This window comes from Leguminivora glycinivorella, chromosome 1 (genome assembly GCF_023078275.1).
Source record: "Leguminivora glycinivorella isolate SPB_JAAS2020 chromosome 1, LegGlyc_1.1, whole genome shotgun sequence".
In the NCBI taxonomy this organism is placed as follows: Eukaryota; Metazoa; Arthropoda; class Insecta; order Lepidoptera; family Tortricidae; genus Leguminivora; species Leguminivora glycinivorella.
The window spans coordinates 13,256,520-13,278,484 of NC_062971.1; the positions used below are offsets into that span (position 1 = coordinate 13,256,520).

Consider the following 21,965-nt stretch of genomic DNA (forward strand, 5'->3'; position numbering starts at 1 on the left):
ACTATGTACAGCTTTTGAGAATTACTTATATTGTATCCCTATGGACCTAGATGTGGACAGTTGTTTGTAAATTACAGACAGGTAAAAATTTCTTGTACATGTTTAAGACACCTGATGACCTGACACTCCTCCGTCTTTCATCATTACAAAAGCAGCCATAAAAATAATATACGCTAAATAAGACGATAATTTGCTAGTCACGTTAGTAACTTAGTAAAGTTCAAGTTCAAAAGTTAAACATAATATCAGTCAGGTTCAGACATGACATGCATAGTTCAGACAGACAATTTGCTTAAATTAAAAACATCACTAGTCCAATTAATACAACTAGCTTTAGTCGAGTCGTGTGCGGGACGCCTTAGACCATGGTGTTTTGAGGATTAGAGTTTGGGTGCGCCGTCATACAGAATTGTTATTGCCCGGGCGCATTCAATACGGTCACGGTAAAAATACGGACAGCAAAACTACACTATTGCAGTTGCATTCACCAAACGAAATCCTGCCCGATTTGATTTTTGTGTGAACAGTGATTACAGTGAACACGGCAGGGTTGGACATAAGTGCGTTTTGAGCTAAATAATGAAACTATTTAGTTAGGTTCCACATTGGATAAATCTGGCGTTGATGTTGTGTTCATATCTATTGAAATGGACCTGAAATTAATTTATAATTTATGAAATCGTATAATGTCAAGCTTGTTTTGATTTTAGGGTTTTTCTATTTCCAATCAGCTTACAGGAAGATTTCAAAAATGAAAAAGTAGTAGTTATACCTACGTGGAAAATGATGAAGTGTTTTGAAGCTATAAAGCTACAAAAAATAAACTTTTAGTGCGAATTGGATATAAGTGAAAATTGACATTTTATTGTAAAACCGTTTTGGGCTTTATTGAGTCGTTGCTTGGAATCGTGACGCAAGTGATGGGATAACGGATTTGTGATGTTCATTTGTGAAATGTAGGGTGACCTGCATTTGTGTAAAAATAGGACTGATATTTTATAGCATGTAATAAATAAAAACCGGTCAAGTGCGAGTCGGACTCGCCCACCGAGGGTTCCGTACAAACTTTCAAACTCCCCAGTTAAAATAATCTCATGTTTTCACATAACTCTAACGACTTGACTAGAAGACAAAAGTATAGGTACTAATGAGCATTATTGTGTATAGCGCCATCTCTTGGTGAATTCGCTAACTAATTTGCGCGACCATAGTATGTGGGTTTTTCAGGGATTATTCTTTATAATGTTAACCGATTTAAGTTTAATTTTTACTTTATTGGAAAGAAGATGATTTATGTAACATCTCGTATTAATTTGAAGTACTATATACATCCGCAAAGGTGAGTAAATTAAAAGTAAAAATCTGAAAAGTTTTTTGTGAATTAAAAAAAAAGGTTTCAAGATACGAACACGATTATATTTTTCCTGTAATATTTAGCATAAAACCAATGTTTCCTAATATTTTCATAATTTTTCGTTGGTAAACTTCGGAGATAAGGGGGGGGAACGGTATTTTTTTTTACATTTTCCTTCAAAATTCTTTTTTTTTTCACAACAAAAAAATTATAAAAAATAGTTTATTAACGTTCAATTTGAGCTCTTTCTAACGATACCCCACTTGACCTTGTAACTTGAAATTTACAGTTTGCCCCCCTTTCATTTTGGCCATTTTCTACAATTAAAATTATTAAATCTAAAAAAATTATACCTTCTATTTGTTCACAATGTTCACAACTATTCCAAATTTCAAGTTGATAGCATCAGTAGTTCTCGAGATATTTAGGAATGTGACAGACGGACAGACAGACGGACAGAGTCGCACCATAAGGGTTCCTGTTGTACCTTTTTGGTACGGAACCCTAAAAATGATACTTTCTTCACCCTCGTTTTATAAGTAGACATGTATATTATGTATAACGCAGTAGATACAGCAAATGACACAGTACTCTGTATCCACTTATCAATATTCATAACGCATACTGCTTTCAATGACTCACTGCCGTGAGAATCTAAAATCTAGGATATTCTACAAAGTCGTAAGCCCTTCAAACGATTTATTCGCATCATCTTAAGATCCAAGTTCCTATGATTCGTCTCTTCCGTTGCTAGTTCTAATAGAGATTAATTGACAGCGTCCTCTATTAGGTTCGACTATCGATATAAGTTACGTTTTCGACACACATACCAAACCATGTTATCCTGCAAAAGATGGCTTATACTGATACTTATGAAATTAGTTAACAGTGACTAAGTATTAGGTAGCTATTCAACAAAAAGTTACGGGTTAGTTTATTTTTGAAAATGAAAATCATACAACATTGTACCAAGCATTTATTTGCATTAAGAAAACTATTTTTCCATTTATTTATTACACTCCGCTTGATTCTATAATTTATCTTTACCAGTCTCACTCAGCCCAAAAAAATTCAAACAAGGAAGCGGAAGAATATTTGATTTCCATTGTATTTTTTTTGTTAAATATTGTTTTAAAATAATGGATACCATTTTGATTAATACAGATCTCATAAATGTACTTATTTACTTTAGAGTCTAAAGTTTAGACAATACTAGATTCAACTCTGTAGTCTCTGTAGTCTCAGTGGTCTGTCAGGTGCTTGCTTATTTAAATTTATATATTTAATATGTCAAAGAACTATTAATATAATAATAATAATTTCACCTGCACGAAGAGGAATCTAGCCAAAAATAATAGAAACAGGAAAACCTAGGTAAAATCTCGAATCCTCTAACATAAAGCAGGAGTAGCAGGTAGCCGAAATATCTACCTGCCTGCACCCGTGTAAACTGCTCCATGTAATTAAAATTGAAAAGTGAGGGCTATCGAACAAGATTAGTAGTTCGGGAACCGGGATTGAACAGCACCTGTTATCGCATTGCCTTTTTTAATGCCTTTATTTATATATTCTTTTGTAATACGTTTATTATATTATAATCCTGTTGGATATGACGATTGTATTTAGTTATAATGAAGTTTTACATCAAAAGACAATACCTCTAAATTGTACACCGTGTCCAAGCGTCGATTCCATGATAGCTCTATAAGGGACCGTTACCCACTTCACCGAGACAGATGAAATAATACTTGCTTTAACTTCCCATTCCCACATTAAACATAATATGTGCAGCACAGCTTATAAAATAGTACATTCGTTTTACAATCTTTTCACCACACCAACTGGTAAAGATCAATTTTGCTATTCAAAAACGGATAGCAAACTTGTATTTTATCCACAAGAGTGCAAAGTAATTTCATACAAATTTTAACGTGATGGCTTGAGCTGGCTGGTAGAATTTACTTATAAGTAAATAATTATTTTGAATCATATTGAATAGATTGCTGGATTTGATTTAGTTTGATGTTTCATATTCAGTATTTTGTTCATATTGGTGTGGTGAAAAATGTTGTGTTTCACTCGGTGGCAAAGTTTGTTTAACCTACGTGCCTTGAAACCCTCGCAACGCTCAAGATTCCACTTTTTGACACCTTTGCTCCCTTGTAAAACAAATAACTATTGTACTACTGAACTTTGAAAGTACCAAATAAAATACTTACAGCCTTAGAATATCCACTGCCGGCGCTGCCATCTGAAGAGTTACTCAATCTCCTCTCGCTGTTGGAGGCCGGCGGCGACCAGGTGGAGCCACTGTCTGACGGCATAGTCACTCACTGATAACTGTTCACATCATAAACTAAAACTTCAACACGTCACAGCACTAGCACATATCAATCACTACTGGTTCTGTACCTGAAACAAAAATATTTTTATTAATATTGGTACCTTCATTAAAATAATATGTCAAAAAAGTTAATAGGTACTTATGCACTATAAAAACAAATAGGTATAGTTGGTATGGTGAACATAAGTGCAAGAAAAAAATCTCTTATAGCATGCTACTTTTCAATATAAAAATACCAATGAGTGCCGTAAATGCGCTCAAAACAATATCAAATAATCAAGGTAAATATTTATTTCCTTTTTTGACGATACAATAAACTTAATGTACCCAAACGATTTGTGAATGCTCAGGTAAAAATCGCGAGCGTATAAAAACAAGGTCGGTATTCTTGTTTTTAAAAGGGAAAGAAACCTTGAAACTTATCCAGTGGAAAATATAGTTTTAAAACCAGCTTTCAAGTACACTATTAAATCCAGTATAAACACGAGAAACTATCAAAACATACAATCCCCAAAATTACGTGGAACTTAGAGCCATCTCGTCAAGTCAAGCACTTTGTAATCATGCTTGATGAATCCACTAACAGATTCTTTGCGATTATATAATCTCTTTAAGGAAGAAAGGTGCTATTACCGGAATATTTCACTTTGTCACTGCACAGTTCACAATAGTTCGGGTATGTCACGACGATATAGCCGGTATTGTGAGACGCGACCGTTCGGCGGCGCGGCGCGCTGGATACTGAACGCGAGATAACAATTGTTCTTAATCGATCGCGTTATGTATAATTTGTTTTGCATTTTATTGTATTTTGGCAACTAAGCGTCATTTCGTATATAAATTTCTATGAGCGTGTATACTGTATACAACTACATATTAACAAAGTTTCAGAATGGTTTTCAATGGAGTCTAATAATTTACTCCACCTCTCATTGTAATTATGTTACATATTTGTAATGTGTTTTTATACAGAGATACTGCTACCTACTAATATTTTACTAAAAACTAACATAGCTGTATCCAATTAAAAAATACAGTAGTAAATGAATGACAAAATAATAAAAAAATATGCTCAGATCCTTTTCGTCTTACTATTCAGTAAATTAAATAATATTACAGAAAACCGCGATTTAAACACTATAATAAAATGTTAATGCACTCACTAATTATTGTTAAACCAGTCAGTATAATATATGAAAATGAGATATTCTCTTGCCAATATATACTGCTTGCCTATAATGTTAGTATGTTCAATATTTAACTAATACAAAAAGTAGCAAGGCCTATATTAAAACATTATTAGTGACAAGAAAATATAAATCAAGTTGTAGGTACCTTTATTTGGATCATACTTTTTTCGCTACAATAAATTAGAAGCGTGCGTGTATGTTATGAACAAAAAAATACCTGACACTTAAGAGTAAAACCACACAAAACGGAGACTGTCCCAATAAAAACCCAAACCACATCCACCCTACAATTGGGACACTTTCTACACTTACGACACTAGAGATACCTATGAAATGGCGTGCACTCGCAACCATATCATAGGCGTTTAGAGTTTGAATTGAAACGGAGTTTTCTGGGTCATTGCTAGACAAAGGGTTGAGGAGAAAACGATGCCCTTATTCGAGAATGTATGTAATTGACAGCACAGAAAAGCCTAAAGGTTACTGGCCACGTGTACCTAACGTGTCAGGCAGAAAACGATACCAAAAATTAATAAATAAATATTGGGGGACACCTTACACAGATCAACCTGGCCCCAAACTAAGCAAAGCTTGTACTGTTATGGGGGCTAGTCGACGATATACATACTTATATAGATAAATATATATTTATATAACATAGAAAACATCCATGACTCAGGAACAAATATCTGTGCTCATCACACAAATAAATGCCCTTACCGGGATTCGAACCCGGGACTGAGCTGCGGCTTAGCAGGCAGGGTCACTACACTCACTACCAATGCGTATATACTTATATATTTTCGTGGTAATTTTGGCGCTTGTGAATTGGAATCAGGGCGTGGACGAAGTTTTTTTTAGTTTATACCAGAATTTTATTTTGTAGTATTTGTACTACCTTCTATCTTTTTATAAGTACATAGTTAAGTATTGAGGCCTAATTTTTACTGAATTGTGGAAATGTTTCTGTGTAAGTTTTTCAATGTAGACCGAGCATGATGATACTGATGATTCTGAACAAAAAGTAACCTAACCTAAACAGGGCAATAAAATTGAATCTGGCCTGGGTATTGGCCATGCTATCACGTCTGTCTGAAAAACTTACTGGGTAACCTTCAGAGAGAGGTGACCCTCTCGCTGCATCTGATTGTACCTATAGGTAGGTACGTTTAAAATTATAAAATACATCGGTTTCAGATCCTATAGACACCTTTGACCTTGTCCATTCTAACCCTTGTAATGCGTATTCTAAAGCACAAGCGAGACAGCACACGCAAAAAGCGTGTAACGGTACGCGCACGCTCCAAGATGGCGGCAGTTGACGGGTTTTTTCTATAATCTACTCTTTAAACGTACCTCGTACGTGGTCATTCTAAACTGGGCTATAGCACCTCGAAACAGGGTTCCGCAGCACTCCAGATTTAATGAACAAGGTATAAAAGTTTTAGTCTGCTTAGAATGGGTTCCTTGAAACCGTTGCTCGCGATCACAATAACTGCTTAGTTGCTTGACGAGTTGAGATTCGAGTTGCCTATCTCACTGGTAAAAAGCGCAGATGAAACTACATATTTGTAGTCCTGTATACAACTATGCAACTAAACAAACATATTTATTTGTTTATTTAGCTTGATGTAAACATACAGTGACTTCAGATATGTAATTGTCTAGATCCGATTATGTATATCTTTGTTGTATTGTATGCTACAATGCATTCATATAAACAGGAATGTTTAGACATAACGAATACATGCAGTAATAATGATGTCACATCTCTGTGGGCAAATAGCTACGGTACAGTCAGCATCAATAGTAACTAGTGGAAGAAGCTACGCTTTAAAAGGAATAATAGAAATCTTTCATTTTTGTCATAATTTAATGAAGAAAGTAGCTTTTTTACCTATGAATATTACCTATCTAGATTTGAAATGGATTCTACACATGACGGGTGATAGAAATGTATGGAAGAGGAAGACAAGCTTCACCCTAAGTGACTGGGATAACGGTAAGCGCATAAGCGGATAAAATGGGTTCTACAAATTATGCGATAAACGCGATATCATTTATCGCGTGACCATGCTTGCCTGCCTGAATACATGGCAATGGCAGTGTTGTGCTAATACTAATTAAAAAATACCTATGTCAAACATTACGCACTGTTGTTTGAACCCCAGTCAAATAAGTTTACAATTTACATGTAAAAGGGAGCCAATTATTTTTGAATCTGACATAAGTGACTGTACATGATAAAAGGTCCTTTTCTAAACGTAGGCAAAGAAAGTGTTTGCCACGGAGTTTCCCGCGCTTCCATATGTTTAATTAGCTAAGTAAAGGTTTGCGTAACTTTAGGAGGTAGTCACTTTCAATGGAATTTCTAGGAATGTTTATTTGCACTAATATTGAATAAAGTTACCTGAGAATTATGAGTAAGCAAATAAAGTTCAGAAGTATGAATGTAAGCATCGTACACCTGTTGATTTAGACAATTTCGAAAGTGAATCTCCTTAGTAACCATACCCATTGTACATAGTAATAATGTTAAATAGTTATTACGTTTAAAATATTTCATAGGTACCTCTATAATATATTATATATACTTGAATTAGAAAAAGCGATACATACTGTTTTTATATAGATAGTACTTATGCCATAACATCGGATAGGTTTATTACATATCCTGTCATATTTAGTATACCACGCGTCAACGCCAGGCAGTTACGTAATTAGAGCTTCGGCGCATTTTTTTCTTGAGAAAAAAAGGCCATTATACCTGAACGATTGCGTGCTGGTGTTATACTTATTATACTGCGGGAAATAAAGTCAATTTCCCTCTACTCGAAGGACCGAGTCCAGCATGCAACAAATATACATAATTGATTAATTATATACCAGTTAGACGGAAATAATCATGATAAATATATTTTAGAATTCAACAGGTAAGTACATGTAATTACGGGAAAAGTTAGCGAAATTCAACATTAAATCAGCTATAAAAACATTACAGTCTTTATAAAGTAATAACTGGTAACTAAATATATCTACTTTAGTATTAATATTTTATTTCTAAGTAGGTATATCCGTATTTCTAAACACTTTCATTTGATGTAATATTAGTCCACGACGTTCCTTTACTGCCTTCGGTAGTGTTTTAATTTATCGTCACTCGTTAATTCCGACTTTTCGCATTTGTATCGTGAATATCTCTTTCAGCTACGTTGGTGGAAAAATCTTTAAAATTAAAGTAAGTAGAGCATGAACATTTTTTCTAAGGGTATTTATATTATCTCTAACTATATTTGTAATACCTATACCTATTTGGTAGACATAGACTTGTACTATAGATCCATGTACAAAAATGACGAGAAACACGCGTACTAATTTCTTGTTATTGTTCTTTGCGTTTTTGATCTTTCTAAGATAATATGTTCTGTCTCTGTTCGTGGTCTCATTTATTGCGGATTTCTATATGAACTCGTAAACTGTGGCATCTGGTTTATGTTGACGAATAAAATTATCGCAAACTAACATTTTATGTGATTTTTAATTTTCCCACGTCTCTATGTTAGAGTTGAATATGGTTATCTGCGAATCTATGTATGTGTTGTAAAATATAGTCACACAAGTTTTTATCTTTTAAATAAAACATGAGTGACTATTCTAGGTGAGTTAGAGTCACTTACCTAATTCAATAATTTGCTAGATAATACAGAGTAAGTAGATAGTACTTATAAGGAAATTTTTGCGATAATTTAGGCGAAATCGCAAAATCTTTAGATTATTTGTTAGTGCACGGAGCTTGGTAATTTACTTAGTCTAATTAATATATTACTTACATTACTATTTTATTTATGTTGTTATGAACCGAACCGACGATGATTAATAACTAATATCCAACAAAATTTTGCCCCTAATTCATCGACTTCCCATCGCTACTACGATCCTTGATCAGACCATTAGATAAGAAACCGACTCGATCTCGTTTTCCATTAGCGTAATAATTTGAAAAATAAAAGGATAAAAATGATTAGATTCATGGTCTGAGTTGAGACGAGGATGCCATAGCAACTAGCACCCGGCTTCAAGCCACGCCAAATAAAGAAGTATCCTACATTCCGAATACCTTGCGAAACTTCCACGTAATTATGATGTTTGCAGGAACGCACAAATGTAGGTACAAACATTGGCCCATGGTCTACAAACATTCTATCAAAGATTTCATTTGTTGGGCGATATGAATGTGGTCTTCTTTGTATGATTGGGAACATTCACGCATTACAGCCATTACACATTTGCATAATAAGGTACTTACTAAATTTACATTTTAAAGATAACATTTTGATAAAAAAAAACTTATGCTTTTCTACTTGGTGGTTAAATACACGTTTTAAAGATTACATTTATATTAAGACTTCAACACTACTGGTTAATGCGCTACACCTCCAACTACATTATCTGCAAACATTCCCTCCGACTAGGCGTGGTAAGGTAAATGCCTAAAACGGTACCACATGTCGTCTCTGCCGGTATTTGGTATCTGGTATTCAACACCAATGGCGAAACCAGAGCCTTGCGACAGCTGGCTGGCCAGGATATTGTATAACGAAAGGGTAATCATGATGTAAACGAATATTAAAATAATAAAATATGTACCAAGAAGACTCCAAATTTTCTTTGAATTTGAGAGTTTTGAAAAATTGAGGCCATGGTCGTGCTGACACTTCTGACCCGCTGCAGAGTTATTATAATATAACTAAGTAACATCATAAATAATTGTCTCCATACAACAACTAACAAAGGTAATTTGGCACAGATGGTATTATCTCATAAATTTACAATAAATAAAATCAAAGCCGCAATTGAGAAAACAAATAGTGTAGTGATTTGAAATTGTACTCGATGATCAAGATATACTTACTGAAAATGCGAAAGCAAAAATTGCGAGTCGAGATTGAACTCATCATTTCGGACCATCATGAAGAAAAAAAGCTATGACAAAAAAGAGCATAACACATGCCCCGACCTTTGGAATTCCATGATACATGTATTGAAAATAAAACCCAAACAGGATTACGATAAAGTTAAATATGATGGGATGAATGCTGGTTGCTAAAGACGTTTTGGATGCAGTAAAGAAGAAAGGTGGTACAAAAAAGAATAAGAATATTGTAAAGCGGTACACCGACGACCTTGGGTGTAGGCCGCATGCCGGCTGTTGCTCCAGAGAGCCGGTTCTGTTTTTGTCAGGCCACATCGTGTTTTGATGGATCGATTTTTGGGGCCCTTCTTATGGCGAGAATTCTTTGGCGCCAAAAGAATTTCGTTCGTGTCGTGTGCTGAGAGGAGATTCTGTTTTGTTAAACAACTAAATAACCAACTTACATTACCTACCTGTTCTAATGCATAGGTACGTCAATGAGACTGCATAATTGCATTGCATAGGTATAATAATTATACTTTTACCAATATGTATAATATAACCCTACGGGAACTTATATTAGCATTAATTTTAATTTTTTTTAAAGCCCATATTACAAGCAAATATTTGTGTTATAATTTTCACTTTATAGTTATGAGATTTTTAATAATTAAAAACCATACTACCTACCTTATACGGAGTTATACCCATTTATTTTTTTAACGAACATTTTTTGTACGAGCTGTTTTCGCTCATTATGTATTGTACTGTTAAGTACAAATATTCTACGTTACAATAAAGATCTAAAGCCTTGTTTAAAATACTCTCACGCGCATTACCGCATGCGCATAAATTATAGTTGTACAAGTTCCTATTGAAAGTTGTCTATACCTTCAATAGTTTCCAATTCGGGCCCTTCGACACGCCCTCTATCGTCTGTAACACGACTATCCAGTTTGGGTCGTATGCAATTATTAACTTTTACTTTTATTTGTTGAATAATTTTTCGTAGAAAGTTCCGGGACGGAGGGCCCCGCCTGCGGAGAAATTTTTCACGATCGCTATCTTTTCTTAGTCGTGCTGTATGTTCGAGGTTGCCATAATAAAGAGAATTTAAATTTTATTGTCTTACGTTGTGACTTCATATTTTTAAACTGTCTACTGTTTACGGTTACGTACGGGTTACACACAGTGTTCAATGAAATAATGTTTTAAGTTTATTTAATACTTGATTGTTTCCTTTCTCGTTTACGTACTCTTCCCTACGCAATCCTGGTATAAGGTAATTTATGTATGTAGTTCACTAACGTAAAAACGAAGATGAAGAATAATCAACTCGTAGAACTAATTAAATACATTTTTAAATTAATTAGTTGCCGAAATATAAATATGAAATAACGTATCTCATCAAAAACATAAATGTGAAATGAGAGCCAAGTTCAACAATATGCAACCTATATGCCTTGGTTGTTGACTTCAGCGAAAAAAGAAGTGAAATCTAAATGGGTTCCAAGTTCAATGGTCCGTCCTGAAATTTATTTATAACAACATAAAATATCTTTTCTTCTTATTACTTAGGATAATATATTGTAGCCAGAGGTCGGACTTGGCGAGTTCTCATATACGAATTATGTTCGATGGCTAGTTTCTACCAGCAAGCTTCATTTTGGAATAATAAAATAAGAAGTAACAAGTTTAGAACTTGCGAGGGCTAAAATATAATTTGTATATGAAAACTAGCCAAGTCAAACCTCAGGCTACAATATATTATCCTAAGTAATAAGAAGAAATTATATTTTATGTTGTTATAAATAAATTTCAGGACGGACCATTGAACTTGGCACCCATTTAGATTTCACTTCTTTTTTTCGTTGAAGTCAACCAAGGCATATAGGTTGCATATTGTTGAACTTGGCTCTCATTTCACATTTATGTTTTTGATGGGATATCATTACTTTTTGTAGATAAATTATATGCGCTAAATTTTGAAATGATAATTAATTGTAAATCCCAATTAATAACGTAATAAATACGAAAGTCGACTATACTCTTAGTTGTAAGCACTATTTTAACGCGGGAATATAAGGGTTAAGAAAAATATAAAAATTTACCATTTTCTGATTTTTTCCCGTGTTTTTACCTAATTACCTGTTTGCATGCCAAATTTGAACTTTCTATGTCATCTGGAACTGGGTTAGAATTTATGTCTATAGGTATATATATGATAAAAAGGACGATTTTTGGACGTTACTATCTAAATAAATGTTTGACATCTGTTTGTGAAATTTGGCGCACATGTCTATCTCACATGTCTCAATATATGAGCCAAAATTGACACGTTTCTGTAAAATAGTTTTTGAGTTATGAGGGGGTCAAAAGTGGCTCCAAATGGTTCGTGTAATATAACACACGGTGCTGCTCGCCAGTTCTGTTACTTGAACTTGGCTTCTAGAAACAAAAAATAGTGGAACCAATATAAATCGACACACTTTATTATCGCAATAAAATTAATATTAATACCGAATGCAATAAAGATAAAGACACTAACAACAAGAATTTTGACACTGTCATGTGCTGATAAGATATGAATGGGACATTAATTTGAACTGTTACATGAAATACTTTGCAAAATAATAAACTGATATTACGACAGTTAAAAAAAGACAAAATGGATATAACACGCTTTGAATGTTACTTATTTAGTTAAAAACCATAAATATGAATACTTCTGTCCCAACATAAAGTAGTAAAGAACATGTGAAGTAGAATACCTGCCAAATATGGATGTAAACAACGATATGCTTTCGACCAAACAGACAATCGCATGAATTAAATGTTAGCTGGGAATGTTGGGGTACGCTAAATAAGGATTTCTTAGTACCTCATCAAATCTTTAAAGAAAATGTTTTGAGTAAATAAGAATCAGTAGGTTAATATTCAAAATGTAATGACAATTGTTCTTTCACCCTTTCCAAAACCATACCGATATGACAACTAGTGTTATTGTGTTGTACATACTTATATACATTAATACAGAGTAAGTCTTAATATGCAGCTCGGCTACTTTGGTTTATTTAATGCCCCCGTTTGCCAAACTAGGAAGTATCAATTGAAAATCAAACTTGCGACATAATACAATACGTACAGCCCAATAAATAGCCGTAGACAATGGTCTTAACGAAGTGAAACAACTAGAGACCGCTTTAAAGTACGTTGAACATGCCATATACGATGGTGTTGAAACCAGCAATTAAACAGAACAGAACAAGATGATGACAACATAAAAACAAAAACACGATTGTTTGTTACCTATAACAATACCAAGAATGTGGTCAATCATTTAAAAGTGTCAAGTTTGTTTTTTTCATACATTATATTTATATTGATCGTAAAATCTTCAGCAATACTGTGATCGTTAATCTATTATTATAATATTGAGGACGAAAAGTCAACCTTAACCTGGAAAAAGTTGCTCTTATCTATTAAAAATCGTAATTTGGGAGTGTCACGTTTATATGACAAACAATCAGATAAGTGTATTTAAATATAGAAATGCGGTGTGCCATAACCACAATGCGTTTTATCGGTCCGTTAATTTACCAGCACAGCTTAATATAAATCAGTACGAATTAAACACCATGTCAAATTACACATTGGTAATCTAAACAGATATGACAAAATACACGAGTGAGATAGTGATCGAAAGGGTTGTGAGTTGTGAGGCAACCCGGGCTCCGGGCGTTTTGCCACTGTCTTGCGCCATGGCAAAACGGACAACGCATACAAACGATTGTTTAAAATATTTTCTTGAATATTTCATTATGACAGCAACATTGCGCAACTCTGGCAGATGATGAATTAATTGAGATCAATGGCTATCAGTAACCGTCATTAAATGGATTAATTGCCCAAATGATTTGCTTGAATGATGCCTATTACGGCATTTTAACCTATACATGTTGTTTCAAGCAGATGCATAATTAATTCAATAAATCATGCCATGCAATTGCTGTTACGGCCGGATATTAAAAAAATAATTTGCAATAATAAAACATATTAAGTTGCCCTTTGGTTTCTTGACCTTTGTGAAAGGTGCAAAAAATCTAAGGATTTGACTTTACAAAATGAGATAATCAAAAAATTGAAAGCAATAAGATGCAAGTAGCACAGTTATTTTGTTTACTTTATTACGGTAGCCGCGTTGTAACGGACCGGTCAGCTTTTTGTCCTACTGAATTCGTACATTACAATGCATTATGATTACACGCTGTCAGTCGTTTTAAATTACACCAGCCGACTTTGCTTTTTAAGAACATTTTAGTATTCAACAATAGGCCTACTCCCAATGAGTTAGAAGCTTTCAATTCAGACAAAAAGTATGCAACTACTACAATTGTGTTTGTGAAGTATCTGGGATATAAAAGATTAATCTTACAAAATTTGATATGGTTGATTTAGGTAATTGGTAGCTACTGTAAGAGTATTGGTAATGTCAACAATTTGAGATAGGTACGCATCGAAATGTCGGTCAATCTAACTAATAGGAAATACTCGTATTTTCACCGGTTGTGTATTTTTCATCTACTTGAGCAGTTATGTTACATTACGTTACGACGCTACTTGTGGCAGATTTTTTTGTTAAGGCAATATAACAATAAAGGTATAATAGGGTATTAAAATCCATAAGTGGACTACATATATTATGATCATGCTTTACTATATATGTTTCGAACGTCGTAGCTCGTATGTTGCTTACTTATGGTCTTCTCTAGCCGAAGCTCTCTCCATACTTGTAAACATGGTATTTATAGACAAGTGAGCATATTACTCCATATTTATGGACAGTCTCATAAAATGGTACCGGTAACGGCAGGCACTTGCGCCTTAACGGGTGTTCGTAAAGAAAATGTTAAACCATCGCCAAACATTAAAGCAGCTTTTGGTGTGAAGAAGGTACATAGACATTTTGTTTCTTGTTTAACGACTAATCCCATACGCCATTTTAAACATGCTAAAGCATTAATATTTTGTGGTTACAAGAACGCAATTTATATTTTTGGATCATACATACATACATGTATATTATTATCTTGGAAACTGAGCCCATACTTAATGCCACAGTAAACCATCGGATTATGTTTTATATCATGATAGTAAATTTAACTACATCAGTGACAAATTATGATAAAAGTGCTATACATATATATTACATAATTATCTAAATAATATATAATTACCTTCCAGTTCACACTTAATGTATTTGTTTACAATTACTAAATATTAATTAATGTGGATTCCAGTTAGTATCAGTAAAGGTTATCTCCAGTTCAGTATAAACTGAAATAATGTTATAAGTAAGTATATCATTTTAATTGGATCAAGAAGTAATAAAGCTGTTTACCATCGGGTACCTAATTGCTTTATGACACTGAAGGTCAAATTCACATTTTTGTGAAGCAAGTGTGCAAGTGTATGTTTTTATAAACAATAAATTGCTAAACAATGTTTTCACTCCTGGTACTCGAAATAAATGTAAGTAAATAATAAATAAAGTTATTAAGTATAATTTCATATTATATTTCCTAGGAATTTGACACTTTATAAATTCCAAAAAAGGTTAATTGCGTCATAAATAACTGGGACTTATGAAAACTGTTTAAAAATATAGAAAAGATCTATGCAGTCAAAAAAATTAACTTTATTTATAAAATATAAACTAAGACTAATCATAATAATTAAACTAAAACTAATTAGGCGTAGGGATGTGACGACCCCATCGCCCATTGGTTTTACCAGTGCAATCAGTCAACGCAGGGCAGCTTGTGGCGAGCTGTTGGGGAACAGCGACCCCACGTACCCGAGTGCTCCTGGGGAGTTCTGTTACCCGTAAGGCGGGTGGGTGGGACAGTACTCTCTACCTGGCTTGCCTTGGCTGGCCGTCCAGAGTGGAGTCGTTAGGGCTATATGCCCCAGGGGTGGAAGTGAAAATTTGCATAAGACGCGAGTTGGTGCAGTGGCTTAACAGCCACTGGGCAGAAAGCGGTGTACACCTCTCGACACCCTTGAGTTCTCACACCGGTGTTGCCCTTGAGCCATCTTGGATGTCGCTTTTTGTGGGGGCCCATCTTGTGGGGACGAGTCACCGTCTGCCGGAAATAAAACTGGAACCGTTTTATTAGGCAGGCGTCCGGTTTTTTATCCATAGCCCAGTATTTAATCCATCACTTTCATCAAAATAGACCAGTTCATTTTAGATTCCATTAACTCTCAAATAGTCCTTACACCCTGGCGGGTGTTGCCTCTGCGTGTGTCCCATGATACGGGCAAGGGTAACATCCGCTCGGTGTACCCCTTACATTTCATTAAAGTGTCGAAAGGGCCTCTACGTGTTGGCATCGGCCCCGCGCACGCCTCCCAAAGGTCCGGAATACCATTGTTCCGTGATGGGAAAGACATACAAAAAAAACACTAAAACTAAATAACCTAACAAATTTTATATAAACCTAAAACAATACCTAATAACAATAAAAAATAAAATGATGTTTCTTAGAATAGTAAAAAATATTGTGCAACGGTATTTTTTGTTCAAAGTAGTTTCAAAACGAAATATCAAGGTTGGGGCATATAGTTAAGATCTGATTGATACACATCGCATCGCGAATTCTTTAACTTTAGAGGACATATAACCGGTCTGGGTCCTATCCTATATCGCCGTTCATCGGGTTTGTTTCGTGGTGTTGTTATACAAAACAGTACGTTATTCGATAGATACTATTTTTTTAATGTTTATCAACGTCGACATAACAAATGGAAACTTTTATGTTTATACATATATGCTGTTCTCATCTTCATTGACTCTCTCATTCTACTGTGACTTAATAATGCACGATTTTTCCTTGGCTTTTGTATTCAGTTTATCATCTTCAAGATAATATTTGTATGTTTGGACTTTTTTCTACAGATTTTCAATTATCAATATTGTATGACTTGTACAGTTATACTGAAGTTATAATTTTCGATTGCAAAACAGACAAAATTCATCGAAGCGTCAAAAACATCACAGGCCTTGATGATTTATGGTCTCGCTCTGTTAACTTGTACTCTATGGTCAAACGAAGGGCATCGACCTGTGGCAAAAATTAACATTCACTCTACAGAGTTATTCTATAAGCATAACAACAGTCGGGCTATTTTTTCGTACGATTTTTGTACATTACGAGTAAAATACCTATTTATCCTAAATCATAATAAATACTAGGTAGAAACATATACATATCTAAGGCCATAATGTAGGTACATTATTTTAATACTATAAATTCGCAAGTAAGCCCCATTTATTCTAACAATTATCTAAGAAAGTATTTAAGATAACTGCTACAGAGCTTACTCTACACCAGCTAGCATAGTAATGTAGGGTGATATAATTTCCATAACGATTCAACACGTTACTGCTGATAGTATTAACTGAATCTCAGCTGTTAATCGCTGGGTTAATGTCCACTCGAGGCCTAACAAGCTGGTCGTCCACAGCGAAGCTAAACTAGGCGATTACCGTTACTTTGGACACTCACTCACAAGTATCATAAGTCCCACAGGGATGACAAAGACTTAAGTGTGTTGCAGGCTTAGTGAGCTTTTTCTTTATTGTTCTGTCTGTCCGGGTTGGGATATAAACTCATGCAATAAGCTAAATACACAATTTCAGTGTTCGAGGCTGAATATATATAAAGAATTATGTAAGTAAAACCACCTTCCTAAATAGACGGATATAGTGAAAATACTAGCTTTATCCACTTTATCGCGCAGGTATCTCTATGAATCTCTGCTTTAGTACGGCATACCGGTAATCTTAAACAAATATAGTAAATAAGGGATAAGAATAAGTGCGTTTTCACATTATCCGATCCGATATCGGATGTAGGACCGATATCCCATACATTTAAGCCGCTATCTTTGATTTTTGCCTTTGGAATCCTTCCGACATAAGCAAAGAGGATCAAGTATTATAGAGAGTTACTGTCGAAGTAAAATGTGTAATCACAGTGCATACATAGACTGCCATCTCTTGACACAGACTTAAAACTTTTGAACCTCAGTTTTGACAATTTGGCCCATATTCTTAGCTTGATATGTTTTAAAATGTCATTATATATTAATATTAGCGCCATCTAGCTGAGCGTACCCCAAAGGTGTAATGCCATCTAGGCCACCGTACCTTATTCTGTATGGTACTGAGCTACGTTTTTTTCTTAGACTTTATCTATCTATACGGAGTTATATATGTCTTTGGACATAAGTAATACACGCATCGCCTGTAATGTGGTAGCTCTGACAACACCAGAGCTATACGTATCTCACTAAAAAATGTAGATCTGTGTAGTCCTAGAAGACCAAGCAAAGCGAAGTGCTGCTCTTGTGGTCGATGCCAAAACGAATTCTGGATAATAATAAGTAATCCTGGACCATACATGATACCTGGAATAGCCTACCAGTAACACACCATTTTTACCAATAACTTAGCACAACGTGGAAATAATCGTGTACTTATAGACAGATACCGTGTGTATTTTAAATATAGAGAAGTTTGTCTTGATATAAGCCAATTACCACCCATAGTACAAGCTTTGCTTAGTTTGGGGCTAGGTTGATCTGTGTATTGTGTAAGGTATCCCCAATATTTATTAATTTATTTATTTATTCCTAATGTTCTATGTTACAGTTTTGCTAAGCGACAGTTATATTTTGAATTAACACATGTATTCAACCATATTTTTCAATGTGCCATATCTTTTGTAAACGCCATATTTCCTAAAACCACTAGACACTTACATTACTGTAACCCACACAGACCCGTCCATCCTGTTTTCTGCATTATAAATTCATTCACTTAGCGCTTGCCAAGTTTTTGCGGCAACGTTATCGATAACTTACGTAAAGCTAGGGCCATACCGCCGGGGGCGGTACTGGTGGTGATACTTATAAGCTACTTTGAGGATGACCTTGATTATGCTTTTTGCAGTAACATCGGCCGCTTACGTATCTGAAGCTGTTGTCAGTAGTATCATGGATGAGAATGAGTATACTTTTTATGGGTAACATATATACGACGTTCCTGATCCTGGTCTGATCTGATCCAATTGTTTTCCGAGTTTGTCAGTTAGAATCAAATGATTTCAGAATAAAAACAACTAAGTGAAAGGGAAACTACCAAACTAAGTACTTAAAACTTGTTTAATAAGCGAGAATTTTTGTAGAACCTAACATCAAAATAACTATAACGCAATGCTTGTTTGTTTGGTCTATTGTCACTTATAATCGTATTGAACATACGCCTTTCGTCCTAGAGAAGCGTCGTAGCAGTTTTAAAGAAATATCATATTTTAAAGAAATATAATATCGGTTTTGTATTATAGGCATTTAATACAAAACCGTATAACATACGGTTTTGTATTAAATGCCTATAATACAAAACCGTATGTTATACATTCATCAATTAATATATTATATGATGTGAGATATGATATGAAATGAAAGCAAGTTAATGATGAGATGCCGGGTGATAGAGATGTATGGAAGAGGAAGATATGCTTCGCCGACCCGAAGTGACAGATAAGGGCAAGATAATGTTGATGACTTTCATCAACTAATATTCAATTACCACTTTCAACCGCCAGCCCATCTTGTCCAATACTTAAAAACCCACATAACCTAGCGGGTTCTTTGCATTGTCGTATTAAGATAGCAATCACGAAGCTATGCGAAGCATCCCCTGTGTGGCGCGGGCTTAAGTTTTTACACAGCGCATTCCCGGCGTTGTCGAAACAGTTTTACGCAAGATGGCTGACCTGCGACATTTCAGAGCGTGTTCTGTGTCAGCTCCCGGCGGCCGACAAATGTTTGCAGTTGTTTTCAATTATAATTTAACCACGTTTATGGTACGTTCTTAATTGTATTACAAGCTCTGTGTTCTGTGTTCAATTAAATTTTATTGCACGGCTATTTCAAAATATTGTAAGAACAGAGATAATATAAGTTATGGAAATATGGAATGAGGAACAGCATTTTGAGATGAAAGATTTTTTTTTCCTATCTAGGCTAGAATATAATATGTTTCATAAGGTTTTTTTCTCTTTTTGTAAGAGCTGCGGAATAAATTCATTAATATAAATTCGCTATGCACTGTATCCAACTTTGAAATGATTTTTTTACTAAATTGTACGCGCAGTAGCGAAATCTAACGTTTTCAGGTTCGATTCTCAACAGGTTAACGTTCCTGTTTAGGTGTTGAAATATGATAGGTCATTTTTTTAACCCCCGACGACAAAAACGACGGGGTGTTATAAGTTTGATGTGTCTGTCTGTCTGTTTGTCTGTCTGTCTGTCTGTCTGTCTGTCTGTCTGTGTGTGTGTGTCTGTCTGTGGCATCGTAGCTCCCGAACGGATGAACCGATTTAGATTTAGTTTTTTTGTTTAAAAGCCGAGTTAGTCGGGAGTGTTCTTAGCCACGTTTCATGAAAATCGGTCCACTATGTCGGGGTTTTTTTCAAAATTTTTATTTTACTTACAGAATCTACAAATAGGTAGTATGTACTTTTACGATATGTAAAGGTAGTAAGAATTCAATTTAAGCGGACCGCACTAAAGCCAGGGGTTATCAAGCAACGCCGCGAGCCGGTGAATGTATTGCACTTGTGCAACGCCAATTTGTAGCACGAATAGTTTGATAACAGCCTGCTATAAGCTGTAAGGGAGTGTTACATGGGCATAACAATGTCTATTATAAAACCATATACTCACGACTGTTTACTATGGATTGACTGACAGTCGAATTCTAACGTTACAGCATCGATAGTAGCGGATGAAACAACGCACCAGAAAGTATCTGACATCCTAAATAACATAATTCTCTAAGTGTGAATAAAATTCGCGGACAGTCACATTTTTTTAATATACTCCATATATATTTTTTGATACCCATCTGTGTTTATTCAGCGGTTATAGAATTGTAGACTCTTTTGAAGCGTTGTTTGATCTGCTACTTTTGATGCTGACTGTACACTGTCATTGTCATTATAATGACGTTTTCGGTTATCTCACATTTTGTTTAGTGTTTTGTCCTGTGGCCACACCGTTATTCAGATATCATTCTGGAGTCATTGGTTTGGATTGTTCTAAGTGGCGCTTTAGGCCGCACTTAAAGGTTCGATTCTAACCTTATGGGTAGCATCTGCAGGCACTTGAGATAGTCATCAGGTATCATAAGGAACAACACTCTCCGATACAGTTGAAAAAAATTTGATGGGACTGTCGAAATAGTTTTACATGCCGGTAGAAAATAACAGGACTAAAACACACACGAGTTTATTTATACCAAAATCTAGCCTACCTAACCTTTTAAACTATGTAAGTAGGTATGTGATTATAGCTATAATTATGTCCTAACCTGCCTGCAAAGGTAAAACCTTAGAAGATATTGTATTCCGATAATTATGAACACCCCCTAGATAGTAGATGTTCATAATTATCTGAACTTTTGAAGCACTTTCTTTGTCGATATAGTCTCATGTGGTGCTACGACTGGACACAGAGGAGTCTCAGAGTCGACAGAAAAACGTTTTGAAAGCATGATCTACTTGCATTAAGCTGGCTCAGGTATGTGCAGATTCAATAATTAATGAGAAACCGTATGTTACTTCGTTATTACCCAAACATAGATACACAATCAAAATAATCGTCGCCCCACACATATGCAAAGCGTTGAGAAACGTCGAATAAAATCGAGATTTACGATCACCATTGTTGGGCACGCGCAAGTATCAGGAAATTGAAGGGTTCAGCGCACGTATGGAATTACATGCTTTCTCTGCCTGTAATTCCATACGTATTGTTACGCAATATTACACGTTACTATTTGTCATACAATCATGCCCTTTGACATACAACGATCTGGTTGATGATGGAACGTTAATCGAAATGATTACGCATAGTCACTCAAGTATAATGACCCTTGGCAGAGAATCTATTCAGTAACCAGTATTCTAAACGAAGGGGAAATTCCAAGGTAATTTAAATGGTGAAAAACGTGATTAGACGTAAATATGGGTTAACACATGAGAGCAGAAGGCAGACTCGAGCTCGAGGCTGAGTTACTCAATAGAAAATAAC

General features: G+C 35.0%; 1 protein-coding gene across 4 annotated transcripts in view; it reads right to left on the minus strand.

Annotated features, from left to right (window-relative positions):
- The window catches only part of LOC125227825 (LIM domain only protein 7), a 152,376-nt gene that overhangs the window by 70,175 nt on the left and 60,236 nt on the right, over positions 1-21,965 (minus strand). For 3 of the 4 annotated variants that reach the window (XM_048132216.1, XM_048132208.1, XM_048132192.1), the window contains exon 3: positions 3,574-3,766. In XM_048132216.1, coding sequence (XP_047988173.1) covers positions 3,574-3,678 — 105 coding nt within the window. In that variant the 5' untranslated portion in view covers positions 3,679-3,766. Of the gene's footprint in view, positions 1-3,573; positions 3,767-4,331; positions 4,441-21,965 lie in introns of those variants that run through there. The other variant, XM_048132200.1, reaches the window with a different exon arrangement.